The sequence below is a fragment of the Photinus pyralis genome, unplaced genomic scaffold (assembly GCF_008802855.1).
Source record: "Photinus pyralis isolate 1611_PpyrPB1 unplaced genomic scaffold, Ppyr1.3 Ppyr1.4_LG6, whole genome shotgun sequence".
Lineage (NCBI taxonomy): Eukaryota > Metazoa > Arthropoda > Insecta > Coleoptera > Lampyridae > Photinus > Photinus pyralis.
The window spans coordinates 30,628,624-30,656,060 of NW_022170663.1; the positions used below are offsets into that span (position 1 = coordinate 30,628,624).

At 36.0% G+C, this 27,437-nt stretch overlaps 7 protein-coding genes across 7 annotated transcripts; 4 read left to right on the forward strand and 3 right to left on the reverse strand.

The window, feature by feature from the left end:
• The first annotated feature begins 3,935 nt into the window (after positions 1-3,935).
• On the forward strand, positions 3,936-12,655 carry LOC116172915 (importin-7-like). The gene is made up of 6 exons (XM_031490190.1): positions 3,936-4,736; positions 4,783-5,303; positions 10,260-10,677; positions 10,863-11,079; positions 11,127-11,270; positions 12,352-12,655. The coding sequence occupies exons 1-6, from the start codon at positions 3,951-3,953 to the stop codon at positions 12,423-12,425; spliced, it is 2,160 nt and encodes a 719-aa protein (XP_031346050.1). The 5' UTR covers positions 3,936-3,950; the 3' UTR covers positions 12,426-12,655.
• On the reverse strand, positions 12,635-13,724 carry LOC116172919 (NEDD8-conjugating enzyme Ubc12-like). The gene is made up of 2 exons (XM_031490195.1): positions 13,475-13,724; positions 12,635-13,426 (listed from the first exon to the last, which is right to left on the reverse strand). The coding sequence occupies exons 1-2, from the start codon at positions 13,578-13,580 to the stop codon at positions 12,984-12,986; spliced, it is 549 nt and encodes a 182-aa protein (XP_031346055.1). The 5' UTR covers positions 13,581-13,724; the 3' UTR covers positions 12,635-12,983.
• Positions 13,725-15,926: 2,202 nt separating this feature from the next.
• LOC116172916 (glutamyl-tRNA(Gln) amidotransferase subunit B, mitochondrial) lies at positions 15,927-18,099 on the reverse strand. The gene is made up of 8 exons (XM_031490191.1): positions 17,938-18,099; positions 17,627-17,888; positions 17,267-17,582; positions 16,988-17,223; positions 16,573-16,752; positions 16,390-16,523; positions 16,222-16,345; positions 15,927-16,174 (listed from the first exon to the last, which is right to left on the reverse strand). Exons 1-8 carry the CDS (start codon positions 18,003-18,005, stop codon positions 15,947-15,949), a joined length of 1,548 nt encoding a protein of 515 aa, XP_031346051.1. The 5' UTR covers positions 18,006-18,099; the 3' UTR covers positions 15,927-15,946.
• A 1,268-nt stretch (positions 18,100-19,367) lies between these two features.
• Positions 19,368-20,440, forward strand: LOC116172918 (60S ribosomal protein L18). The gene is made up of 4 exons (XM_031490194.1): positions 19,368-19,512; positions 19,643-19,729; positions 19,780-20,038; positions 20,158-20,440. Exons 1-4 carry the CDS (start codon positions 19,510-19,512, stop codon positions 20,373-20,375), a joined length of 567 nt encoding a protein of 188 aa, XP_031346054.1. The 5' UTR covers positions 19,368-19,509; the 3' UTR covers positions 20,376-20,440.
• A 1-nt stretch (position 20,441) lies between these two features.
• On the reverse strand, positions 20,442-21,651 carry LOC116172917 (L-seryl-tRNA(Sec) kinase). The gene has a single exon (XM_031490193.1). It carries the CDS (start codon positions 21,477-21,479, stop codon positions 20,700-20,702), a length of 780 nt encoding a protein of 259 aa, XP_031346053.1. The 5' UTR covers positions 21,480-21,651; the 3' UTR covers positions 20,442-20,699.
• A 663-nt stretch (positions 21,652-22,314) lies between these two features.
• Positions 22,315-23,344, forward strand: LOC116173967 (putative 3-methyladenine DNA glycosylase). The gene is made up of 3 exons (XM_031491711.1): positions 22,315-22,577; positions 22,622-22,794; positions 22,850-23,344. The coding sequence occupies exons 1-3, from the start codon at positions 22,375-22,377 to the stop codon at positions 23,164-23,166; spliced, it is 693 nt and encodes a 230-aa protein (XP_031347571.1). The 5' UTR covers positions 22,315-22,374; the 3' UTR covers positions 23,167-23,344.
• A 526-nt stretch (positions 23,345-23,870) lies between these two features.
• Positions 23,871-25,376, forward strand: LOC116173966 (guanylate kinase-like). Its single transcript, XM_031491710.1, has 5 exons — positions 23,871-24,120; positions 24,201-24,308; positions 24,363-24,667; positions 24,715-24,901; positions 24,957-25,376. The coding sequence occupies exons 1-5, from the start codon at positions 23,994-23,996 to the stop codon at positions 25,070-25,072; spliced, it is 843 nt and encodes a 280-aa protein (XP_031347570.1). The 5' UTR covers positions 23,871-23,993; the 3' UTR covers positions 25,073-25,376.
• Positions 25,377-27,437: the final 2,061 nt, after the last annotated feature.

The following is a 27,437-nucleotide window of genomic DNA, read 5'->3' on the forward strand; positions in this document are numbered from 1 at the left end:
AAGTGAAATTGAAAATTGATTTGTTTAGAATTCCTTCTTTTGGATACCTTCATGTTCATTATAATTGCAATAAGAAATCGGGAAAAATTTAAAGGAAATTTTGATGGTAGGTCCAGTAAATAAAATCCATGCGCAAAACTCAACTTTCTTACTTCCTCTAACAATAATAAATAAAATGCATGAGCAAAAAATCGCGTTGCGCATTCAAATACTAACCGGGAGCAACGTTGCTTGATTTTAGACAATAAAGGAATGAATTATTGGTAATAATAATTATAATTATTAAACACAAACAAAAGGTGGTTTTGAGCTAGGAAGCTGTTCTGTCAAGAATTTGGCACCTGGTTTAAATTTTCCTAATTAGATTTATTGCCGAATTTTTGATAAAATAATGAGAAATGCGCCTGAATATGAACTAATTCGTATATCATTATATGAAAAAAAAAGCTTCTTTGGATTGGTGTCATTATGAACCCTCTAAGTTAACATGGGGAGCAACGATAAATAAAAGGTTTTTCCCATGTTAATTGCCTATGTTCGGTTTTGAAATATTCACCTGGTATATTTCCCAATAAACTCTAATTTTCTTTGAATTTCTATCTAAACGAAGAACTATGCAAATTTACCTAATACCTAATAGTGGAGCGTATACAAATATTAAAAAGTAAATTGAAACCCGTATTGATTTTTATTCCAAGTGCCTACTTATATATTATTTGCGCAATGCACTATTTTAAAAACGTCGTTAATTTTATTTATATTCGTAGTGTTTACGTATAAAATTTCATTTAAATATTTTCATGAATAGTTTACATTGCACATGCAAATTTTAGACACTGCGCATGCGCAGAATCACATTTTGCAATCGTTATTACTTTCACTTTTTTGCTAAGTAAATATGAAATCTAATTTATATATCTTCATAAATAAGAAAGCATTATACATTTTCGCCAGCCTGACGGACGGTAAAGTGCGGCCAATAATAGCGTTTGTAAAGAAAATACGCTACAAACATGGTAAATGGTCATCGTGCCGTTTATTCCATTGTGACCAAAAAGTTGTGCTTTTATATTGTTTGATTAATATGAGAATGTATGAATACATCCTGTAACGTCGTAATGTGAACCAATAAATTAAGATATCCCCTCTGTGAAGAACAGACGGAACCAGATCTGATAGAAGGAAGTTATACTGGTTGCCTATGCTGCAGAGTTTGTTTGGCGATCATTACTTTCAAACCAAAGTTGGTTTATTACTCGAAGAAAAAAAAAATTGTTGGCCCACTGTTTCTGGAATTTGACCCAATGTTGGTATTTTTGTATGCAACGCTCTGTATATCTCGGCGTCAAATTTTTTTTAATTTTAGCCGTAGATTCATGGAAATTTTGTTTTGTTTATTTAACTAAAGTAAAGCAATCGATACCAACCAATAAAAATATCTTAAGCCCTAATGTATGTTCAGAGCCCCAATGCCATATAATTGGCATTTTCTTATTCTGTATGGTGTCTGGTTAAACAAATAGAAAAGGTGGTCCAAAATTGTTTGATTACGCCACTGGATTCTACGCAAGAATATCTAAAGTAGGCAGTTTTTATCTTTTTTAACGCATTTCCACAAAAATAAAAAAAATGCGGTATTGTGGTCACGTTGTCCGTCCGCTCTTTCGTTGAGACGCTACTAGTTTTTTATCTTAAGAGCTATTACTCTACTTTTTTCGCTATTTGGTTCGTTATGGTGTCGAGGCTTGCACCAAGGAAGTTTTTCTGTGTTTATTGCTAGAAAAGTTATTGTAAAGAAAACAAAAAACCATTTTTTACATGTTCCATTATTTTACACTTTTGTCGTTTATTAACGATCCTAGAGATCGTTTATAATTTTGTATTGCTGTCTGTCGTCCGTCTGTTGGTCTATCCGTGTGAACGATAACTTTGTTTAGAAATGTTCGATCGCTTTGACACCTCCGTTAGTTATGAACTGCATTGCATAAAATTTAATATGGGCATAGCTTTAGCCATATAATAGCAATGCCAAAAGTTGAGTTGAATCGATTCACAATGCCCTTTTCGCATCTCGACTATTTATAAACCAAATTGCACACTTTTTAGCGCATTTCCACAAAAATAAAAAAAAAATGCGCTATTGTGGCCACTTTGTCCGGCTGTCCGTCCGCTCGTTTTGCGACGCTACTAGTTCTTTATCTTAAGAGCTATTGTTCGTTATGGTGTCGAGGCTTGCACCAAGGAAGGAATTTTTTCTGTACCGCTTACAAAAAAAAGTTATTGTAAAAAAAACAAAAAACCGTTTTTTACATGTTCCATAATTTTACACTTTTGCCGTTTATTAACGATCCTAGAGATCGTTTATAATTTTGCATTGCTATCTGTCGTCTGCATGCTGGTCTGTCCGTCTGTTCCTTTGTCGGTCTGTCCATCTATCTGTCCGTGTGAACGATAACTTTGTTTAGAAATGTTCGATCGCTTTTACATCTCCGTTAGTTATGAACTGAATTGCATGATATTCAATATGGGCATAGCTTTAACCATATAATACGCAATGCCAAAAGTTGAATCGAATCGATTCAAAATTCACAGTGCCCTTTTCGCATCTCGACCATTTATAAGCCGAATTGCAAACTTTTTTACTATAAAAGTATTTGAATGAAATTTGATACATAGGCACTTGGAATAAAGGAAAATCAAACGCCAATTTCAAAATTTGGTTTTGCGCATGCGCAGTGCCAACTTTTTTATTTGCGGAAGAATTTACACGAAATTTGATACATAGGCACTTGGGATAAAAGAAAATCAAACGCCAATTTCAAAATTTGGTTTTGCGCATGCGCAGTGCCAACTTTTTTATTTATGGAAGAATTTAAACGAAATTTGATACATAGGCACTTGGGATAAAGGAAAATCAAACCCCAATTTCAAAATTTGGTTTTGCGCATGCGCAGTGCCAACTTTTTTATTTATGGAAGAATTTAAACGAAATTTTATACATAGGCACTTGGGATAAAGGAAAATCAAACGCCAATTTCAAAATTTGGTTTTGCGCATGCGTAGTGCCAACTTTTTTATTTATGGAAGAATTTAAACGAAATTTGATACATAGGCACTTCGAATAAAGGAAAATCAAACGCCAATTTCAAAATTTGGCTTTGCGCATGCGCAGTGCCAACTTTTTTATTTATGGAAGAATTTAAATGAAATGTGATACATAGGTACTTGGAATAAAGGATCATCGAGCGCCAGTCTCAAAATTTTCCTTTGCGCATGCGCAGTGCCGACTTTTTTATCTATGGCACCATTTAAGTGAAATTTGATACTTAGGCGCTTGGAACAAAAAATCAAATTAGTTTCAAAATTTGGCTTTGCGCATGCGCAGTGCCAACTTTTTTATTTATGGAAGAATTTAAATGAAATGTGATACATAGGTACTTGGAATAAAGGATCATCGAGCGCCAGTCTCAAAATTTTCCTTTGCGCATGCGCAGTGCCGACTTTTTTATCTATGGCACCATTTAAGTGAAATTTGATACTTAGGCGCTTGGAACAAAGGAAAATCTAAATTAGTTTTAAAATTTAGGTTTGCGCATGCGCAGTTCCAACTTTCTTATTTAGAAAATCATTGAAATGAAATTCTTCTCATAAACTGAAATTGAAGTAACACGTCAAAAATGGATTGCCCATGTGCAACGCTATCTTTCATATTTGTGGCCGGATTTTTACGATTTTATCAGAAGTTGCATCTTATAAATGGAAAATGAATGCAAGTGGAAATGCGCTTTATGTAAATCGTTTACGATTACTTTTTAACTTGTTTATTTATAAAAGTGTTTAAATGAAATTGGATACATAGGCGCTTGGAATAAAGGAAAATCTAACGCCAGTTTCAAAATTTGGTTTTGCGCATGCGCAGTGCTAACTTTTTTATTTATGGAAGCATTTAAATGAAATTTGATACTTTTCTGCTAAATCCCCAGAAGTCAACATTGTATGGCCACACTGTAAGGTGTAGATGGGATGGTGCTATTGAAATTTTGGTAAAAGAACATGCTACAGGCTTCTGTTTGAGAAAATATCACTTAAAATTTTCTTATCTCACAGATGTATTCGAAGATTTCGTCTCTCCGGTGACTGCCGCTCAAGCTCTTCTTCATTCCGCCTGCAAGAAACGCAAGGAGATGTTACAAAAAACGATGCAGTTGCTAAACCAAATATTAATAAACCCCGCGACGGAAGCCGCACAAAAAGATGGAGCCCTACACATGGTGGGATCGTTAGCCGACATATTGCTTAAAAAGAAAGGATACTGCGAGCAACTAGATCAGCTGTTCATTAAATACGTCTTTCCCGAGTTCTCCAGTCCGAGAGGTCACATGCGCGCGCGCGCCTGTTGGGTGCTTCACTATTTCAGCGAATTTGCGTTCAAGCAGGAGGCGGTGTTGGCCGAGGCGATGCGATTGACCGTCAACGCGCTTCTGCAGGACAAGGAATTACCCGTGAAGGTGGAAGCCGCCGTAGCTCTGCAGTCATTGTTAAATTACCAGGATCGTTGTCACCGCTATGTGGAACCGCAAGTGAAGCAAATAGCGCTCGAACTGCTGACTATCATTAGAGAGACGGAAAACGAGGATGTAACCAGCGTTATGCAGAAGCTCGTGTGCGTTTTTACACAGCAACTCGCTTGCATTGCCGCCGAAATTTGCCAACACTTAGCAACGACCTTTAGCAAGGTAGCTCACGAGGTATAATCCTTGTCTCTACTTCATTCCATTTCAGGTGCTCGATACTGATGAAGGTTCCGATGAAAAGGCGATAACAGCGATGGGTTTGTTAAACACTATTGAAACACTACTTACCGTCTTAGAAGAGCAACCGGAAGTTTTGCAACAGCTGGAACCGACCGTTTTACAAGTAGTTGCGCACGTTTTACAGAACGAGGTGCAAGAATTCTACGAGGAAGTTCTCTCGCTGATTTACGACCTCACCTGCAAACACATCTCGCCGGACATGTGGCGCGTTTTCGAACTGCTGTATCAAGTTTTTATGAAGAACGGCCTGGATCACTTCACCGACATGATGCCCTCATTGCATAACTATATCACCGTCGATACGGACGGATTTTTAGCCGACGAGAAACGATTACTCGCCATTTACTCCATGTGCAAGCAAGTTTTGAATAAGGATTGCGGCGAAGATCCCGAATCTCACGCCGCCAAATTACTTGAGGTCGTTTTGCTTCAATGTCGAGGTCGCATCGATAACGCCGCACCTTTACTTGTAGAGTTGGCTGCTTCTAGGTAGGTAATAATCGTGCTATGTGTAATGGCATACAGTCACTAAAATAAAGAAAGGCACTCAAGGCCTGTGAACAGTATACCACGCTCATGCGATCGATTGAAACAAATCAATTAAAAGAAACCAACTAATGTTGTTTTTTAAATCTTCATTTGTTTTCTCTCTTCATTATTGACTTCTAAGAAATTTCAATTGTAGATGTGACTTTTTGGTGCTGGATAACTCAATTTAACGGACATACTTGGAAAACCTTATAGAGGTTTCACTTGTGCATTTACTGCTCGATCGACAGACACTCAAACTACTCAGAATACGTGACCCACATAACATGAGCTAGACTATTCACTTTTACAAACAAATTAAGTCTCTTGAATCACTTTCTTCAACCACCAAGACTGACTGTCCTTCACCAAAAAGCCCCATTTAACTTCTTTTCCTTTTTAATCATTCTTCCCTCCTCAGACCTTTTGATCCTGACCGTATATCATTTTAAAAGCATTAAGCAATCACATCCATATTTGGCCGCAGTCACATCCATATTTGGCCGCAGTCACATCCATATTTGGCCACAGTCCAATTTCGAAGGAACGACGGTTGGTGCTCCCCCACTCGTACAATGAACTGTCCCTCTTCGTTAAACTAGCATATGTTAAATACGGAGAACACTGTTTATCTTTTAATGAAACTGTAAAAAAAACTCCTTATCGCCAGACCGAATTAAATTAAAAAAACATTTCTCGTCTCGACGATTCATGGTTAAGAGGAAAAATGTTTTTTTCCTAAAATATACCAAACAAATATGCATAAAAATACATGCATCGCAATCTTGTATGAATTTTGCATCCAGTACATATTACTTTTGCTCAGAAAATATGAGAAGGAGCACCTCTCTTTAAGGAGTGTAACTTCGGTGTAGGTTAACCGATTTTGACATAATTGGTCTCATTCTAAGCGTGTAGTAATCAGATTTGACATAAATTGAGTATTTTTAGTATACGTGATTAGTGGTAGAGGGCGCGGTTTGACATGAAAATAAACTTTGCAGATTTTCTTGAAAATTTCAAATGAAACGATACAATTATTATATGATATAAGATGAAAAAGTGAAAATATCAATGAAAACCGCATTTTGATATCTGTTTCCAAAGCGGAAATATGGCACATCCACAAATTTAAACTGCAATATTTATATTCATCAAGTTGGATTTGAAACAAAAGAACACATAACAAGCGATAATTAAAATTAACACTCAAATTATGAGCAACAAATAAATTATTCAAATTTTAAATCGGAGAAATATAAATTACATAATAAAAGAAACTATGAACTAGTAAGAAAATATGACAAATGTAAATGTTCAAAATGTGTGATTCTTTTGTGTTAAAGCCAGCTTAGATGAATATTGCAATTTCCATTTGTAAATGTGTGTATTTTCGCCCTATCTCTGCTTAGGAAACAGATATCAAAACGCGGTTTTTACTGATATTTCCACTTTTTCTACCACTAATCACTTTACCACAAAGACTATTGATGTAAAATCTGATGACGTGAAGAGAGCTCTTTCCAATAAGACCAATTATGTGAAAGTCTTGTTCCTAACCTAAAATTTAGGCCAAAGAAAATTTTATACCCTCAACATTTTATTTTTTTAAGCTAATTTTTCCGGAATTATTTTTGTTATATAATTTGTAAAAAAGGAAGCTTTTAATGCCGCCGTAAATGTTCGAAATGTTGACCATCACGATATATATCTATCTATGTCATATATATCTCAAGATATCGAGATGCTGTTTTCGCGAGCTTGTTTAGGCATCATTTAGCTACTTTTTCATGGGGAAAAAAATCGAACCAATGCATTTAATTTTTTTGAGAAAATTAACCATTTCTGTCGGAATGTCGAAAAAAGCCCTGAAGCGGTGACATGTGAAACTAACAAAACTTCAAATATTATAATATTTGTAGCTGAAGAATAGCTCTTTTGAACTAACCCGAGTGTGTTTAAATTGGGTTAGCCGTTTCGAAGATACAGGGTGTTCTTTACGGAAACCTTTGATTACCCCCCACCACTTCAGTTTTAGAGATACAGGAATTGTCAAGCAAAAAAGGTTCAGATTATCGTCGACTTCAAAGACCGGACATTTTTTTGTTAGGTTAATATAGCGGAATTCACGGAAACATCACTTTTTTAGAATCCAGATTGCAGTTACGCCCCCTAGCGGCCATTTCAGAAACTTAAAAAGATTTTCCAGTTTTTTCTCGTGGCCGTTTTAGTAATAGAATTTTTTTTCCGCAAGCCTCTACGATGGATAGGTTCTCAGATACAGTACCTCGCATTCTTAGTTGGCCACCCTGTACAATGGCAACCGGTCGCTAAACCACCCAAAAGATCCTGTCCAGCTATCTCAATTTAGTTCAGAGATACTAACAAAACCTTTAAAAAAGTCCACCAAATTAATTTTTTAATTAACACCTGATATAATTATGGGTACAAAATAGAATGAAATTAACATAAAAACGGATCGTAATTTGGGCTCGATTAAACGTAAAGCTAACCATTTACAGATGAAACAAAGTCGATTCAACATCGATCAATCAAATAAGCTGATAGGCACTCAGGGCCAGATAACATACCGCGCAACAAGCGATTGATTAAACAAATTTAATTTAAAGAAAGTTCTAATTACTTACGTGAAATAATCCTTATCATCCCGTCGTAATAGTTTTTCAACAAACAGGCGGACTAACACATAAAACAAACACCAAGCTCAATGACGCTTCGGAACTGACTCTTTTCAAATACCCTGAAATACGGCATAGGTACACAAAAAAAATCGCTACGTCTCAACGTCGACCACCAAAAAAGCTTGAATAACGTCCTCCTTTCCTAAATTAACTTCCGCATATTATTTTTTATTTGGCGCCCAACGTGGGGCGTCAGGAAAACGGAAAATTAGATCAAAAAGGTAAAAAAATTTCTTTTGGTACTCAGACATTTATACAGGAAAAGGAAATTTGTACTGTTGTGAAGGGTTAATAGAAAATTATCTCAATAAAGAAGAACGTTTAAAAAAAGATGTCTACAATGGGGATGAACACCGAAGACGAATATGTCACTGAAATCGGATGTGAAGGCGGATTTGAATTAACAGTTGGAAGTTCACCAACAGAACCAAGTCAAAGGAATTCAAGACCAGAAACTGCAAGAAGAAGTTGTAGTGAAGTCCAAGATTAAGGGAAGAAGAGGTTCATCAGGTGTTGGCGCATTTAATGGCAACTCGCTTTGCGAATAACAGGATCTATCATTGGAGTTTGATTTTGCAAGAGTATTCATTTGAAATCAAGTACATAAAGGCACAGATATACACAAACAGATTACTAACTTTATGCATTTAATGGAATTTAGGTATACAGTGACAGTGTAATCATACAGTGGTGATATTTTCTTTTGGTAATTGGGAGATCCTGTATATTTTGGGCGAATACATCAGATTAATAGAAATTCCCCTGGAAACCAAAGTGATGAATTTATCTTGCTGGACACAATTGTGGTAACATTATTGTAACCATACCAGAATCTACTAATTTGGTTAAACCAATCAGCTCAATCATAAATTGGAAAAAACGTGGCCGACATGACGCATTATGGCCACGCTGTCTTTAAACAGTCACTGTATACCTAAATACAGTGACTTTGGCGTCAATAGAGTGTCTAGTTTTTGATTGGTTGTTGAGATCGGCGGCCATGTTGCAATGAAATATATATGTATAATATTGTATTATAGTGCACGCAAATGTATTGCCTAGTTCTAATTTGAATTTTTGATGCAACATGACGGTTGGGCTCCTATAGTCATCACTGTCTGTTTATAAAGTCACTGTATTTCCGTATATAGTGATCAGAAGGAGATCAGAGGTGCTTTCTTTCGGTGATCCAAATGCGTTTGGATTGTCAAATCACGTTCTTTCGAAGTGTGATCTTATGATCATGATTGCTAAAATCGTGAACAAACTGAACATAAAAGTTTTATGACACTAATTCCTAACCTATAAATGTATGGATATTTTTGCTCAAATGTTAGATTAGTCAATATTTGTAACTGAAGAGAAGCATAATCGTGCAAGTACTTCCACTTCTATTTAAATTATTTTCATTATCCAAACAAAAAGTACGTAATTCAAATGTAAATGTGCACTACGTAAACTTAACCATACTTTGATTTAAATTCGCGCGTTCTTTCGTAAAACGTGATCCTACGAATCACGATCTCGAAATCTTGATTTCGAAGTAGCCGAAAGAAAGCGCCTCAGATCTATTAGGACCAATGAGCCATTACCAATAGATTATTTGACCAACCTACCTAAAAGTGAAAAAAAAAAGTAACTGAGAAACCATGGTGAACTTGGGTAAAGTTAGGGGAGAGAGGGGCAGCAATGGAAAAAGGTTAAGTTTCATGTTAATTAAATTAAATTCAAGAAACATCCATAATTCCAATGGTTTTGTTTAGTTTTCAAGGGGGTTTCTATGTACTTCTCGATTTTCTGAATCAATTTAAGGGCAAAATTTGAATTTCGTATCAAGGGACTAGATTGATTCAGTTAGTTTGATCAAAAGGCCTTCCTCTCTCTTGTTTAAAAAATTTCCCTTTCTTCTGTTCCTCTGTCCTTAACAAAATATTGCGCCTTCACAAGAATTAACATCTACTAACTTCGGCGATAACACGTACTTATCTTGAAACTAATTAGCTTATGTACTGAAGAAAAGTTCTTTGCTACGACCGGAGAAAAACAAATATTACGCAAATAATTCCTAATTGAATAAATCTAGCCCCTTAACACATAATTTAAATTTATAATTACCAAAATAATCTACGCTTTAGAAATAATTGAAATTATACAGCGTGGCCCAACAATGTTACAAAAATACCCACATCTAATAAATGAAATCTTTTCATTGCAGATTGCTACGCGAGGTGCGAACTAGTGAACTCCGAACGATGTGCTTACAAGTACTAATAGCTGCTTTATACTACAACCCTCAACTGTTATTCTCCGTACTAGACAAATTGCCAGATTTCACAGCACACTTTGTTAAGCAATGGTTACACGATGCAGACTGTTTCCTTGGCATTCACGATCGTAAGATGTGCGTCTTGGGACTGTGCACGTTAATTAGCATGCCCGGCAGACCTAGCACGTTATTAGAATTGGCACCGCAAGTCGTTCCGGCGATTGTCCTACTGTTCGATGGACTCAAGAGAGCTTATGCCGCTAAAGCGCAAGAGGCCGCGGAGGAGGAGGAGGAGAGCGATTGTGATGATGACGACGTCGAAGAAGTCTTAAGTTCGGACGAAGACGATATCGACGAGCAGGGACAAGTAAGTGGCATTTGATGCGACTCACGTTTAGAGGTGGGAGATTTTCACTTTTAAATTTGAGTGAGATGTTCTTCCAGTGTGTGTAACATTAGAACTAAAAATTCCCCAGTTAGTAAAAAGATTATTAACGTTACACGTACTGGTGGAAAAGAAAATCGATTTTAAGCCAAGCACTTACTTGTTAGGAATACTTGGAAAGTTTGTCGAGAAAGGCTGTGAACGCGGGCGCAGCGGCGGGGATGCAAATCACAGCGAATATCACAGACGACGATGAGGAAGATAGTGATTCCGACTCAGATTATGAACCCAATGAGGAAACCGCATTGGAAACTTATACCACTCCTCTCGACGAAGATAATTGCGAAATTGATGAATATTTTGTGTTTAAAGAAGTCATGCAAAGTGAGTATTTGCGTTTGTATTCTGAGCTTTCATGTTAATTGTTTCAGGACTACAAAGTACAGAACCAGAATGGTATCAAGCTTTAACCAATAACCTTACGGAACAACAGAGTAAGGCTCTTATGGAAATTAGTTTATTAGCTGATCAACGAAAGGCGGCACGCGAAAGTAAAAAGATTGAACAACAAGGAGGTTTGTACTTTCGTTATATTCCGAGGCTATTCCCTAATCTAATGCACCTGTATTGTAATTACCGGTGTGTCTTGATAATTAGGGACAGATTACATTTACCACAGTACGGCTTAATGGTGAAAATACCATTAAGATATGTCGTTTGGTAGTACAACTTTTGTTTAGGGCTATTTATACAGTGTCTGAAAAGTATGGAATATATTATATATATTTTTGTAAATGACAAGATATGTCTTTGCCAACTTATTTGGTAATGTTTCAAAAATGTAAAGTACTAAAGTACAAATGCCACCAGGGGCGCTTTTGAAGTTCATTTTGTTCGCGTTCTACAAGCAAGTGTGCATTAGGGTACCCTGGTGTTTTCAAAAAAACATTTTTAAACTCGGAGTAAAAGCACAAAGACACAACTTGGCTATTTTAAATGGAACGCTACCTAAATTGTATTACAATAATGGATATTACTCTATGTTTTTGTTGGTAGCCATGTCTAGGGATATTATCTGATATTTTAGGTGCGTTCGATTATCCGTTTCAGGAGTGAGCAGAACATACAGTGCAAAAGGTCATGTGATCACTGGGGCAAATTTAATAACTGTACAATAAACAAACGGTATGTAGCGGATGGCATAACCTATAAATTTTGTACAATTTGGCTGGTCAAGTACTAAACCATGGGAATGTGTGGTAATATTCATTACAGACGCAAATGATGTCCAAATTATCTTTATGAAATAAATCGCAAACAAAAACAATCAAACAGAGGTTAATTTTTAGGTTAAAATAAACATGACCATGTGATCGCGTCTATTGCTCTCTGTCTGCACTCTCTCACGAGATGGAATGTTTGGAGTTAACTCCTTTCACTCTGTTTTGTAATAAAAAACGATACGGAGTTAACACTTTTTCTGGTGCACCAATAAACGAACGCACCTAATATAAACACAGATCTTGAAATTCACGACTTCCTAAAAAATATATCCAAAAGTGGTTTGTGATCCTCTTATTCTCGCCATATTTGTAAATGCTATCCCGCATATTACTTTTTATTGTGAAAAATTCGTATTAATCACCTTCTTTTTAGGTTACGTGTTCACGCAGCAAACTGTGCCAACTACATTCAATTTTGGTGGAAGTGGATCAATCGGCGGTTCATGAGACCTATATAATTTTTATGGTGTCTAAGCAACGGCAATTTTTTATTTATTGACTGAAACGTGATTAGTTGTACAGCTGGTTTATTAACAAAAAAAGTTTTACTTCTTATTCTTGATTGTTTTCTCTTTTTTTTGTAATTAGTACTGATTATGTATTAAGTGCCTTTTTATTATTCTGTGTATTTAAACCTCTAAATTAGACACAATGAGTAAATAAAAAATAGCTTTTTATTCCTTCAGCGTTGCATATTATTTTAACATAAGTATTAACCCTCTTCATTTCATTGATAATAAATTTCTCTTATTACCCGATGAAACGAGACTTCATGGCGGCAGAGTTATACACTGTGATCAGACAGTAATACGAAACTTAGTTCGGCAATCATCTAAACACAAATTAAGTGTAAACTTATCAATACTGCAGACAGCTTATTATACATTAGAAACCATCCGCGATTTACATCGTGAAGTAAAACCTTTGAAACTTATCTGTTAAAGTCAATTTTGGAACCCGATTTAAATTAATAACAAAACGACACATTTTGACAAAGTTACGAAATCACTTCAGGCAACGATCAAAGTAAGTACCGCCAACATAACCTCCTCGCATAGCCTTCTGGACATTCTGTTCGAATAAACGGCGATTGCTCGTTAACACTTCCGCAGCCTCCTTATTTAAGGGGTCTTCCGGATTTGGCTCCAAAAATAAATATTGTAGACCGTAGACGATACTATTTATAGTTAGAACAGGCTTCCAATCCTCTCGTAGTATATTGAGACAGACGTTACCCTGTTGGTCTATGTTCGGATGATAAACTTGAGTTTCACACTTCACCTTTGGAGGTTCGTGTGGATAATTAGGGCCCACTTTGAAACTAAAAACAAATCGACCAGTTCGATAGAATCCTTCATCCGGACATATGATCAATTTGAAAGACAGCAAATCGTCGGCATCGGGAAACTCTGTGTTGCAGGTCTTTGGTAGATTCAATTCGTTTATATCTGTAAAAATAAGCGACTAGTGATCGTGTTTGTTGGAAGAAAACTTACCCTTTGTAATTCTAAGCTGAGCTGCAGTGGCCTTCTTTTGATTATTACTCCTTGGAGATGACTCTCCATCCTTCTTCTGTTGCTTTAGTGAAAACAATTTTATCATATTTAGAGAATGTGTTTGAATTGTATTATAGTTATACGTATCCAATTGGAAATTCAGTATTATTTCCTTACTATTAACAATTTACATATGCATAATTATTTGTGAACTGTCAAGATTGGAAACAAAAAAACTCGCAATGAACTTGGAATATTTATCCACCAATCACAATTAGGAACACAACAAAGGCTACGTTCAACTATTTAACCAAATTTTTCATATGTAACTATGTTCATTCTAATCCTAAAAATGTTCATTAGGCCGGATTGGAAGGGCTGATGCCATTGAATGAGTAGTTAATTACTTATTCAATGCTGCTTATTTTCAAAACTAGGTTGTTATTAAATTAGGGCTTTAAAAGGTTTATACAGGGTGTACCATTATTTCCAAATAAATTAATTGTTCAAAATGCTTCGTACCTATACAAGCCGAGGGCCACCACGGGGATCTCGGAAACTGTAAGAGATAGGTAGTTTCAATTTGGCGTATTATGATGCTTACCAGCTTAACAAAATGCTGTATGACGACTGGTTCTTTATTCGGTGTCGCTACTCGCGCCTCTACCACAATTACATTGCTGTTGTATATAAATTTATTTATTTGTGCTTTGTAAAGTAGGTAGTTTTTATTGAGTTAACGTCACGTTTATGTTTTTGTCATCACCGATTTGTACGGACAATTCGTTGTCAATCAAAATTTTGCTTTTGCTAGTATAAAGTCGTTTGAATTATTGATTTTTATTTACTATCAATTACTTAGGGTTTTAGTATACGATTTAGTGTCAGGCGTTAGACATTGCTACCGCAATATTATTGTGCCGTGCTATTCACGATCCCACTTATTTGTTTGTGTTATTCACTGTTACAGATAAGGCAGAAAAACGCACTTGTGAGCTCAAAAGGTCATCACATCCAGAGTTTACATGTATTTTTTTTATGTTCGATGACTCCTTGGTATAACGTTTGATTACCCTGGTTTTCTATACCATTCATTTGTAATTAATACATTCATTTGATAGTCATTTATGCGCGGAAGCCTGTTTATATATTGACCCTGACTACGAGATGATCCCCCTTTCTCCTAAATTTTGATTTAAATTTAAACATTGACATTTCTGATCTAGATATTATTACAATGTCCTATTTGTAATATTTTGAGATTATTTATTAACTTATTCAATGTGACATCAATTCTTGTTTATATTCTACTCTGTCCATTATTATGTTTATTTAGCTTATTAAGACCAGAACAAGGATCTTTTCGTCTGCTTTGTTCCCCCTTTCGGTAAGTATTATCTTTTCTCTTTTGGAATTTATGAAAGATTAGTGGCACCTATATCCGGTTTACTATTAGGTACTAGGTACATTTCCCTTTTGCTTGGTTTTTGCCAGTGTATAAAAACCCCGAATATTCACCCCGACCCACCTCTATTTTGCCTGAGCTTACCGTGTGCGTATTATCGCGTGGTAATTTTGTTGCATTTACTCAAACATAACACTCTAATAAATATTTTCTTATTAAAGTTTTCAACTGACATAAGCTCGCATCCTGATTTTCAGAACTGTAGTATGATCATTAAATTTCCTGCATTTTTCTGTAAAAGTAGCAATACTGAGGGGTATGTTACCTAAACACACATAGCCTATGCAAGCGCTCGTAGTGGTAACCGTAAACAGCCGTTAAATGACCGTCCCCTTAAAGGGTATTCAAGGCACATACACGTTTATTAACAGAACAGAAGAATTTATGTAATCATGAGAAAGAAGATTGTTTAGTATGATGTAGCCCGCTATGAGTCGATTAACCATGTATACCGTGGAGAAAGCACCTAATACACTTTCGATTCCTCGCTGTATCTGTTTCTTTCTCGTCTCATCTTAAACAACAAGGATGGTTTAAACCGTCACATTTTATGTGTTGTACGAGTGCGCAAGAAATTGAATGATAAATTGTGATCTTTACAATAAATATACAATGCTTCTACCTAATTAGAAAATTAAGTTAATTGGGTGTTCAAGCTAATTCAAGACGTCCTCAAGTTCTTAAGAAAAAGACCATTCAGGTAGGATAGGATTAAGGGGATACATTTTCAAGTCTCAAAATCAACAAGATTTAATTAATTCACTTTCAACATTTCAAGTTAATTCAATTTCAATTAAAAACCTGCAAGAATCACCCAATATTATACGTACACTAGAGGTACGCCACTGGTTACGCGCGGTTGAATTTAAAATGTAAACAGCTGACTGAGTAAACAAAAAACTCCTCTATAGAGCACAGAATATTACTGTTCTGTGCTATAGAGACCCTTGTATTTGCCTGAATAAAATCCTGTAATCTATCTACTAATGTGAGTAAAAAAGTGTTATTTATTTTTTTAAATTATCTAAAACATTTTGTAACAATTCAGTAGCTTTCTTCATATTTACTTTACTATCTGGCTTGGATGCGATTATACCTAACAAAGCTTTAAACACTTTCTTCTTGCCTTTTAGGTATTGCTGCAACATTTTCGGATTATCTTCAATTACTTCCTCACAAATTCGCCTAATTTCATTTTCATCATTTATCTGAAGTAAATCGTGGCATGCTACAATCTAAAAAGTGTTTTGTTAAATTTGGAGCTGGCACAGTTTTCAGTAACCTCTTTCACAGTTTTTGAAGTCGACTTTAACATCTCCCCCATCAAGAATTGCACACTTTTATGGCTAACCATTTCGTTTTGTAGCAGCTCGACAATGTCTCCGAAGAAGCTTGGGTTGATTGTGCTAGAATTTCAGTAATGATTTCGAAAGCTACACTCTCAACTTACATTCCATCGAGGTCCATTTTTTCCTTATTAACCAAAGATAGAAAGTCGTTGATCAATAAATTTGCAATAAGTGTCGCATTCAATTTCTTATTCAAGCTAATACTAGTAAATGCCCTTAAAAGTTTCAACTCGTTCTGAAACCAATTTATTAGATAATCTGTTTAATGAGCTTTGCCCGATTACCACTAAAATGATTGCTTGCTCCGTGGTTAGATTACATTCCTCCTTGAGGTGCTTTCGAATCTCATGAGGTAGCTGTGGTATTAGCTTTTTTATGTGTTCCGCATTGACACAACCCCAAGTGGTGGGACCCATTGCAATATATAATGGGGGCAAGTTCGGTTCTGGCATATACCGATAATCCTAAATGTTTCAGTTATTTTGAGGCTGTGAAGTTAGCACATCATTACCAAAAACTGGCAAAGGTCGTAACAGTTCTATACGAATACTTCAGTTCTAGTTGCAGTTACTCTCATTCAGAACCTTTAATAAAATCTATCTAGAATAGGATAGAACTATTGAGAAATTTGCCAATTTTCAATCATGATGTAAGTACTTCACAGATGCATTCATTTGCCATCTACAAAACAATCCTCACTTGCTTCTCTTCCTTGTCTCTCATGGACACGGTTACTCTACTATCAGAGTTCCAAGAACGGGTCTCATTCACTACATTTTCGCCGACCTCTAACAGTGCAATTTGTCTTTGTATTTCATAGTTAATTGCCGCAGCAACTGCACGAATTGAACCAATATTTTTTACTTCTGTGCGTATACCTAGTGGCTGTCCTTTTTTGTGCACAGATACATTCGCATCAACACGGAGAGCGCCCTCTAAAATTGCTTTATTTATTTACCAAAAAAGGGGTTGGTGTACCTTCCATTTTACATGAGCATGTTTGCAAACACTCAAATACATTCACCAATTCTTTTACAAGCGCAGCAGCTTCTTCCCCATTGCATAAATCAGGTTCAAAAACCAATTCCATGAGTGGAACACCTGCTCGATTTAAATCGACCAAACTACGCGTTTCATCGTGAAGACTTTTTCCACTATCTTGTTCTAGTTGAATCTGTTTAATACACGATCTTGCCGCGTATGAGTGTTTATGCACGCCGGGCGCATACACGTGGAAATCAATAAAACCATTGCAGGCGATTGGCGATCTCTGTTGTGTTATTTGGTATCCTGCCTAGTCGAAAACTGAGTTAGTTACACAATTCTAACAGTACATACCGGAAGATCCGCGTAGAAGTAATGCTTTCGATCAAATGTTGAAATGGGATTAACGCGACAATTTAAAGCAAGTGCAGTGAGCACGGCGGCTTCGACGCAACGTTTATTTAATACTGGTAGGGTACCCGGTGTGGCTGCGTCAAAAAGGGATACGTTTCTGTTAACTGGATTTGTAAATTCAGTTGGAGATCCTGAAAATAGTTTGCTTGTCGATTGGATTTGTGCGTGTACTTCTAAGCCAACAACGCTCTTCCATTTATCACTACAATGATATTTATCAGTTACAATCCTTGTAAAATCGACCAATTTACGTAGAAAAATTTCTGCAGCGCGATATACCATTCAAAGAACATTTTGGAAATTTTAAATTTGAAAACATATTTGTAGGTTAAAAGTGTTTATTGTACCGCTTACGGGTGCTTACTGCTTTAGGAAAAAAAAGGGCGTCACGTCGTCAAACAGTGGCGTAGTACAGAGAACGTTAAAACGTAGGGGTAGTACAAATGTTACATTTCACATCGATTTAAACTCCGTCCAATGCAACAAATTGCATAAAATAGTAATTTTACGCAATTTTAATGCATATAACGGTCTAACAACCTCAATACACGCTTCAATGTTTACATGTAAATACACGCAAAAATGCGTGTGTTGACGTCACGCATAAAACTCTAAAAGCCGCATGCGTAAATGGCAACGGCGAAAGGAGTCATAGTTGTGCAGAAATGCAATAATTCACCTATATCGATAACAAATCAGAAGTGGGATTGTAGTGGTTTGAGTTAATAAAACCCTACGGTTATTTTCAAATGAAAAGGTACAGCAATGCAGGATGTCAAGATGGCGACGAACGATCACCCGTTGACCAACCGGATTCTGGTGAAACGCCAATGCGTGACAACGTAAATCCATAACGAAATGCATCTGGTGAGAATCGAAACGACAATCAAGATTTTATGCCATTTTTGGTTACACAAGCACAATTAATGTCACAGATCATGGAACGTTTAAATGCCACCACGCCAACAATGGGTACGTTCAGCCGACGCAACTGTTGACTAAATAAACCCTAAACGTGTTTTAGTAGCAAGCGTCAACATATTCCTGAACGGTTCTGTTGACATAACGGGCCGTATGAATAAAAGTAAGCAAATGCTTATACTTGAAAAATTCAAACTAAATACTCGTAAGTGCTCCTTCGCACTGGGCGACTTAGCAGCGCTTCTACGCAGAAGGAAAGGACGCAGTACAGCGCTGCTAAACCATGCTAAACAGATCACTATGAAGGGGCAGTTACGAATATTTACTTTGAATTTTGCAAGTATATATAAGTAAATATGTTGTAAGAAATATTGCCGTTTTTAAGACTAGCTTAGTCTTAAATAACGTAGAATGAAACAGGCCTTAATTTGATACCCGGTTCATTAAAATTGATCCAAAGGTTATTTTTCTATTAAACTTCAAACTCGACCGCACATACTTTTTAATCCGACAGTAGGCATTGTGACGAAGACACAATAAGCGTCATCGGCTGCACCGGAACAAAAGAAAAATGGGGAGTCGAGACTTGTCGATAACAGGAAATTGAATAGACAAACGAAGAAGCGACTTTCCGTAGCAAACATAGACGTTGAGAGTTGCGGAGAGCTAATGAGCAATACTTCCAGGTGCCACTTTCTGAACAAGCAAAGGAGAAGACTGCATTCATCAAGAGTGACGAAGCGGCCAATCGGGACAATTAGCACCTATGTGCCTCGGGCTCATGAACGCACCGTTTGCGTTAACAAATGGTGCTACCGAGCCACATCCACTGATTACATTTTTACTGCCATCTCGTGGTTAATGTAGGTTTCCTTTTGTCCATCATCAAAAGTTGATTCAACATGGCAAGTATAATTTAATCTTTTTTATTTAAAATCATCCTCAATCTTTTCATCTAAAAACCCAATGCAATCCCTAATTTAATTCTTATATTTTTTTCGTACGTACGTAAATTGCTTTATTTTATACTTTCAGGGTATTGATATCAACCATAAATACGACCGAAAGGTTAGGAGAACAGAGCCCAAAAGTGAAGATGTCTATCTCAGACTTCTTGTTAAGGTAATATACTTCCATTGCCAATGAATTTTATGTATAATTGCTTGTTTTAGTTATACCGTTTCTTGGCTCGTCGTACAGGTGCAAGATTCAATCGTATTATACTTAAACGTTTATTTATGAGTAGGATCAATAGACCACCAATCACGATTGCAAGAATTGCATCGCAAATGAAAAAACCGGGGCGTGAAGGTTTAACTGCTGTAGTGGTTGGTACCGTTACTGACGATGTCAGAATTTACACGCTACCTAAGATGAAGATATGTGCATTACGCTTCACAGAGAAAGCACGTGCCAGAATATTGGAAGCCGGTATGTCAGTTTTAGAATCGTGATCGGAAAAATTTGTGAATAAATAGTGATTTAAGTGCGCACATTTTTCTGACGTTATCATTTATTTTACTGTGGCTTATATGGGCTGTTATTTTCAGGTGGAGAAATTATGACATTTGATCAGTTGGCTCTTAAATCCCCGACCGGTTGTAAAACTGTTTTATTACAAGGACAACGTAATGCCAGAGAAGCTGTGAAACACTTTGGGCTCGCACCTGGTGTGCCACATTCTCATACTAAACCTCACGTTCGTTCAAAGGGACGTAAATTCGAACGTGCACGTGGGCGTAGGCCTTCATGCGGTTATAAGAAATAGATTCTGTTACTTTAATTTGCTGACATTACCTTTTATATGATAATAAAGAAGTGTAAGATACAGCATTATTGTTTTTTATTGTGTGTTTTAGACATATTTAAAGAATTAGTTTTTTTTTACTATTTCATGTATAAATACGTGTAATAAAAGTAATGTTACAAGATTATACAAATGGAACTTGCTGTAAGTGCATAATCGTGTGATTGTAACATTTAAGTTTCTGCTTTGTGATGGTCTTATTCTGTACCATTTTTAAATTCCACAAATTTTAAGCATTTGTGTTTATTATCACTTAGCCATCAGAATTTAAAATTTGGAACAATTTTACCTAAAGTGCAACATCAAATTAGTAAACAATTCAGATTCGTCCCATCCATCCTCGACCAGTATTGTACCCTGCCTAACTGCATTAAAAATATGCTTTTTTTGTGCGCAAACTTTGGAAGCGTTATCCTTATCCTCCTTAATTTTGCCATGAGCAATCTTTCTCAATACTAAATCTACAGCTTGCAGCTTAGTAATTGACATTTTTTCGGTGTGGCAATCCACTTTCCTTCTTAGTGTTTTACAAAAACTCAATTCCAATTTGTTAAAAAATTCTAAATACAAATTATCATCAAAATTTAAGTTGGAGTTAATTCTAAACACATTTCCCTCCCAACTTTCGATGGGTTTCTCAATCTGCTGTGCCATTTTAAGGATTGTCTTTTCTGGTACCTTATTCTCTCGAGTGCTGTTCCTTAATAACGCTGTTGGTATGTTCACCTCAAAATACACTTCCAAGAATGATAATTCTAATCGTTCCGCATGCTTGTAGTATTCATACCTCATACTTTTAAGGTACATGTTGTCATCGATTATAATAACATGCTTGTGGTTAGTTGGCAAGGTAAGTATGGAAGCCATGAGTTCAGTGGCAATCGCAAATACTTTGCCCCTTTTACATTTGTAACTGATTTCACAATCATTCACTACAAGCTCATCGTATACTACAGTATGAAATTTGTAAATCACATCATCTGTAGATCTTCGGAGGGTGGTATGAAATGTGGTTTTTCCTGCACCCGGTATGCCAATTAATAGCACTATGCAAATTTTCGACATGTACACAGCCTAGACTGTGAAATGTAAACGAAAAGTAAAATAAGTAGAAGATAACCTCACTTTTTTTTAAAATTTCATACTTGAATTTGAATGAAACTAAACGTGACTCCTACCAAGGGTGCATGCGTTGTTCGTGCAGTGGTTCTCAAACTCATTTTTTTTCATCTAACATTGGAGCAAAAATATCCTTGCATTTATAGGTTAGGAATTCGTGTCATAAAACTTTTTCGTACTTCCGAGACTAAAGTGACAACTTCACTCCGTTATGACAAGTACTGAAGTGTCACTTTTTGTCCCGCCGGGATTAAATTTGGACGAAAATCCCGGAAGGATGAAATTACTAACCAGGCAATTTCAGTAGGTTGTTCCACATTTTGTATGCGGCACCACTTCTTAAACGTATCGTACTGCTGCTCATATACTTTTTTGGATTTCGGTGGTATCAATTCTTTACCTAGTTTGGATGCTTTTTATCAATATCAAATGCACTTTTGTCACCCACCACCAAAATTATGACACTAGCAATGACAGTTTTCAAATTATTTTTGTTACCATAGCATAGGGTTTGTCGTACCAACGCAACGTTCCTACCGAAAGAAAGCGCTTTTTTTTTGTTTATTCAGGTAAATTATGGCCCTCCCTTCGGTCGGGCCATAAACTTTACCTTCGGGATTAAAAGTACTACTTCAGTCCCGCGGTATATAATATACTATTATGTTCAGTTTGTTCACGATTTTAGCAATCATGATTATAAGATCACACTTCGAAAGAACGTGATTTGACCATCCAAACGCGTTTGGATCACCGAAAGAAAGCGCTCAAAAAATCAGTCATGCTCTTGAGAGGAGTCACGTTTAGGTTTAAGTCCCCAAATAGTGCAAGTGGCCACAAAAATATGCCTCCAAAAAAGAAACCGAAAAACGTCGATATGAAATTAAATTTTGATTTCTATAACGTCCCATGTTACAACTTAGCCAATTTTCTATTAGGTAAACTGCTTGTCAGACGAATCGGAGATGATATCCTCAAAGGGCGAATTGTTGAAACCGAATGTTATTTAGGTGGAGAGGATAAAGCTTCTCGTTCATTTGGAGGACGGTAATCGAAGCTGATGTAAATGTATGTTAATTATTTACATGTAGGAGAACTACGGCTAACGAACCAATGTATATGCAACCAGGGACGGCTTATGTTTATATGACTTACGGAATGTACCACTGTTTCAATATCTCGAGTGCAGGACCGGGTGCTGCAGTTTTATTACGAGCGATACATCCCATAGAAAACATTGATATAATGACAGAGTTTCGTGGAAGTAAGTTTAGCATATATGTTAAAATAAAAACAGATTTTTACTCATTATATTTTAGAAAATTGTAAGAGTAAGTCGAAGAAATTTAAAATTGACGAATTGGGAAATGGGCCATCAAAGTTATGCATGAGTATGAGTATAGACAAAGAAACTAGTAATAAACTCGATTTGTGTACAAGTGATACTTTGTGGATCGAAGAAGATCTTGATTATGACAATGATTTTAAGACTGTTATTTCGTCTCGTATTGGTATTGACTCGGTCGGTGAAGAATGGGCGAAAAAGCCGTTGAGGTTTTACATTCTGGGTGATAGTAGTGTTAGTAAACGAGATAAACAAGCTGAAAATCAATTTCTTGATCTGCCGAAAAGTTAAAATACGTGGTGTGCAATCTTATCTCACAATTCAGTATTATAAACAAAAAAATTTTTAACACGTGTATATTTGCTAATTTTGCTGAAGTGAGGAACCATCCTCCAGCCGAAAACAAGGGTGTGTATACTCAGACTCAGTTTATGTCTTGCAATGGTTTCTAAATAAAATATTACTTACATCAATTATCTAAAAAAGAGAAGTTCATTTTTATATGGGAAGACTTCCAAAGAAAACCCCCACAATAAGAAACTTCTAAGAAAAGGTATGCTAGTAGTCCAGAGAATTTACAAAACATTTAGGGCAAGAGACCCCTTCTCTCCTCATTGAAGAACATGCTGTGTGTTGTGAGGAATACCCTTTTAAAACATTTTTTTAATATACTCTATCTGTAGTTCAGTTTTTTTTAACACTGCAATTTAAAATTTAAATAATAATCCAACGGCAGTGGCTATTCTTCCTCCACACGCATTCTTGCTTCGAGCATTGAATATAGTTATAAATTCAATGCTACAGTATCATTGTACGAATGTATACAATGCTAAATACTTCCATAGGCAACACACCTTACTCGACGATGTTGATTCCATTTAGAAAAAAAATGTATTGCATGTACACTGAAAACTGTTCAGCCGTCCAAAAACAATTTTTTTGATCGATGACATTTTTTCGCCAAAGCCTAACCAACCTAAAAACGTTCCGCGGCGAATCATATGTGAGCGGTTTGATTTTTATATCTGCCTGTTTTCTAATATTGTGCGTCGTAATCTCGTGAATGTTGTGTCATGAAATAAAATTTATTGAAGATATTAAGTTTTATTTAGACGATAATGGTAAATATATTACACATACGTTGCCTTTTTAAGCACCAACTGACTGACCTCGAGATCTTACCTCGTGCGCAAATGTGGTACGATGGGTTGCATATGCGCGCGTTGCCCGCTTCGGCTTGTGCATGTGAGTTTAGGCCATTTAAGCACTGCCGTTGCCGGTGTCTAGAGACCCATATATGGTATAAACATGCATTTATATTCTAGACCGAAAAAAATGTGAATTTGAATTACGACCAACATTTGATTTTGCAAACAGCATTAAAAGAGAGTCTCAATTTGCACATTTAACTATCACCATTAATTTTATTAGAGGTAGGTAATTACAATATCAGAATTAAAAAAAAAATGATTCCACTCCCATTGTAGCATTGCATAAAATGGCAACTAATGGTCCCAAACCGCTGGTGTTTTGTGGACCATCGGGATCGGGGAAAAGCACCATGCTAACGAAACTATTGGTCGACTACCCAACGCATTTTGGGTTTAGCGTAAGCCACACCACCCGATTGCCGCGTGAGGGTGAAGTGGACGGCGTCCATTACCACTTCACTACTGTTAAACAAATGAAAGAGGACATTAACGAGGGTAAGTTCATTGAGTCGGCCACTTTTGGTGGGAACATGTACGGCACCAGTATCAAGGCGGTCGAGGTGGTTCGTGATAGCGGGAAGGTGATGCGCTTCATTTACACCAGGCTGCTGTAAAGCTCCCTTTACAGGTGTGCATATTGGACATTGACGTGCAAGGTGTGAAACAAGTAAAGCAGACCTCGCTGAATCCGTGGTACGTATTTGTGAAGCCCCCATCTCTGGATGCGCTTGAGGAACGATTAAAAAAGCGCAAAACTGAGAATCTCACAAGTCTGACTTTGCGTCTGCAAGCAGCACAAAAAGAAATCGAATACGGTCTGCCATTATCCATTATCGTTTTGCCTTGTATCTAAATTGGATTACATTACAGGTGAGGAAGCGGGAAATTTCGATTTATTAGTCATAAATGATGACTTGCACCACGCATATGATGAAATAAAAAAGTTTGTTGAGGACAAGGTTTTATGTGGTAATAATATTGGATAAACCAGTTACATAGGTTTAAATATAATAGATCAATCATTCACTATTTATTTACCTCACTAATGTTGAACGTTAGGAGCTGCAATTTAGGTGTAAATAGATTTTAAAGCCAATGATGGCGACGCTGTTTACAAGGGCCCAGAATTGTTAACTTACATAATGAAATCCTATTTTAGAACATTTTTTTGCAATGAAACAATTGTATTTTTATTTATTGAACTTTATGATTTCATTCCTACAGTTACACTATAGAAAAGGATGTGGAGTGTAAACGAGAATAGTAATTTGACAATAAAAATTGAATGAGTCTGGGCTTTTATGTGCATGTAAAGTTTTTGTAGATAAATAAATTTAATTGTTAAATTAGCACCTAGTAGAAAGATAATTAGAAGTTGCCTTAAGTTAATGTAAGTAATTTATTTATGTAGGAGATTTATTTTAATTGATGTTTTTTAATTTATAATCATTGTTAATTAAACTGTACACATATTTAGATAATGTAAAGAATATTAGAAGTTACAGACATATATTGTATTGACCAGTTGTAAACCACGTGAAAATAAATGTATCAAGTATGTTTGACGATATAACATTTATTCTCTTTGAATCGAATGCAATTTGTAATGGGCATTTTGGAGGAGTATTGGCTTATGAACAAAACGTGCACACCAGACCTCTGTTCAGAAATGGTTACTCATCATTTGAAGGATTAGATTTTAGTGAGTGGAAAGTAACATCTTTAATAAAATAAACATTGCAGTGCAAAGGGAACAATTTCAGAAAAATTTCACTTTTCAGTAAAAAAAATTGAATAGAAAACGCACAAATGAATATTTGTTAACTCATAAATGCAAAGAAACTTACTGAAGATCCCGATTTTTTTAAATTTGCAAAAATGATAAAAATATGAGATAAAGGGGAACCATCCCGTGTGACAGTAGCAAACCAGCAACCAAAGGCATTTTTAGATACAACCAAAGGTATGAAACCATTTTTCCGAAGTTAGCCGAAGATGACGTCACACTACAATCAAAACCACATGAAATAGTGATGTATTACTGCCCGGTTTCACAAACGATGATTAAGGTTAATCAGTGATTGAAAATATTAGAATGGGAAACAATTGAGCCTATAATCAAAGGTGGCTAACATTCTAATATTTTTAATCATTGATTAAACTTAATCATCCTTTGTGAAACCGGGCATATACGTTAAAAAAATCAATGGCTTTTCTTTAAATAATAAGAAATACATCAAGGAAATTAAACACGTTTTGCAAGCGTCAATTGTCGGTGGGTTCCAAAATGGCGGACAAGTCGGCTGTCGTTTGTTTTCTAATTCTACTTTATATTACCATTTTCAAAAAGAAATAAATGTAAACTGCATCCCTTGCAAATGATAACTTTTAGGGGTGTACGGAAGAACAAATCGTCAATTCACACATTTTCACGACACACACGTAGGTACACGTTTTTTGGACGATTTGTACGATATTTTTATGGATGATTAAAAAGTAGGTACCTACATACCTACATATTTAATATATGGTACAGAGCTGCACATTTTTCTTATTTGCACACAAAAAATACAACTGTACTGCTATTTACCGTCAAAACGGAGAATCTGATTAACTCCGAGCGTCCTATCAATTCTTCTGTAGCCAACGGCGTTATCGTTAACCGGTCCACTTCCACTTTTCATAACCCGCACTATATTCGCCTTACTTTAAAAATATTTATCTTACCAACAAAATGTTATCAATTATTGTTTTATTCAAACCGAGTAACTTTTAACATATACAAAAATAATGCTTAACATATAAACTCTAAAAATAAAGAAATTGTACAGAAAGAAACGCCTGCAATCATTTGAAACAAAGTCAATATAATGGCCCACGTTCAATAATAAACAAAAGCGAACAATTTGTCGGATGTCTTCCTCGTGCACCTGCAAACAGGTCGACGTGCGTACTACACTTACCTTGCATATAAACCAAAAATCCTTGGGTGTAGTCTTGAAAGACCCTAGCGCCTATTATTAGTTACCTATCCCGTGATAATAAATTAGGATGGATACGTTTATTAAAGCTTATTGTTTTTGTATTAAAGAAAAATTTCGAATTTGGATACGCCTTTATTAATAAAAGAACTCATATTATATGGGTTTGTCTCTCCGCGTTGTCGCCGATTTCCGCATAAAGAATATTTTTCGATTTCCCCACACTTAGAACGCCGCTATAATTATATGGACCGGCTAGTACTCCACCGGTCATGGCATAAAACCGAAAAAACTTATCGGAAGGCGTCCCATAGAATCGCCTAGCTTTAATTTTTAACTTCAGGATAAATAAAGGACAAAAATATCGACA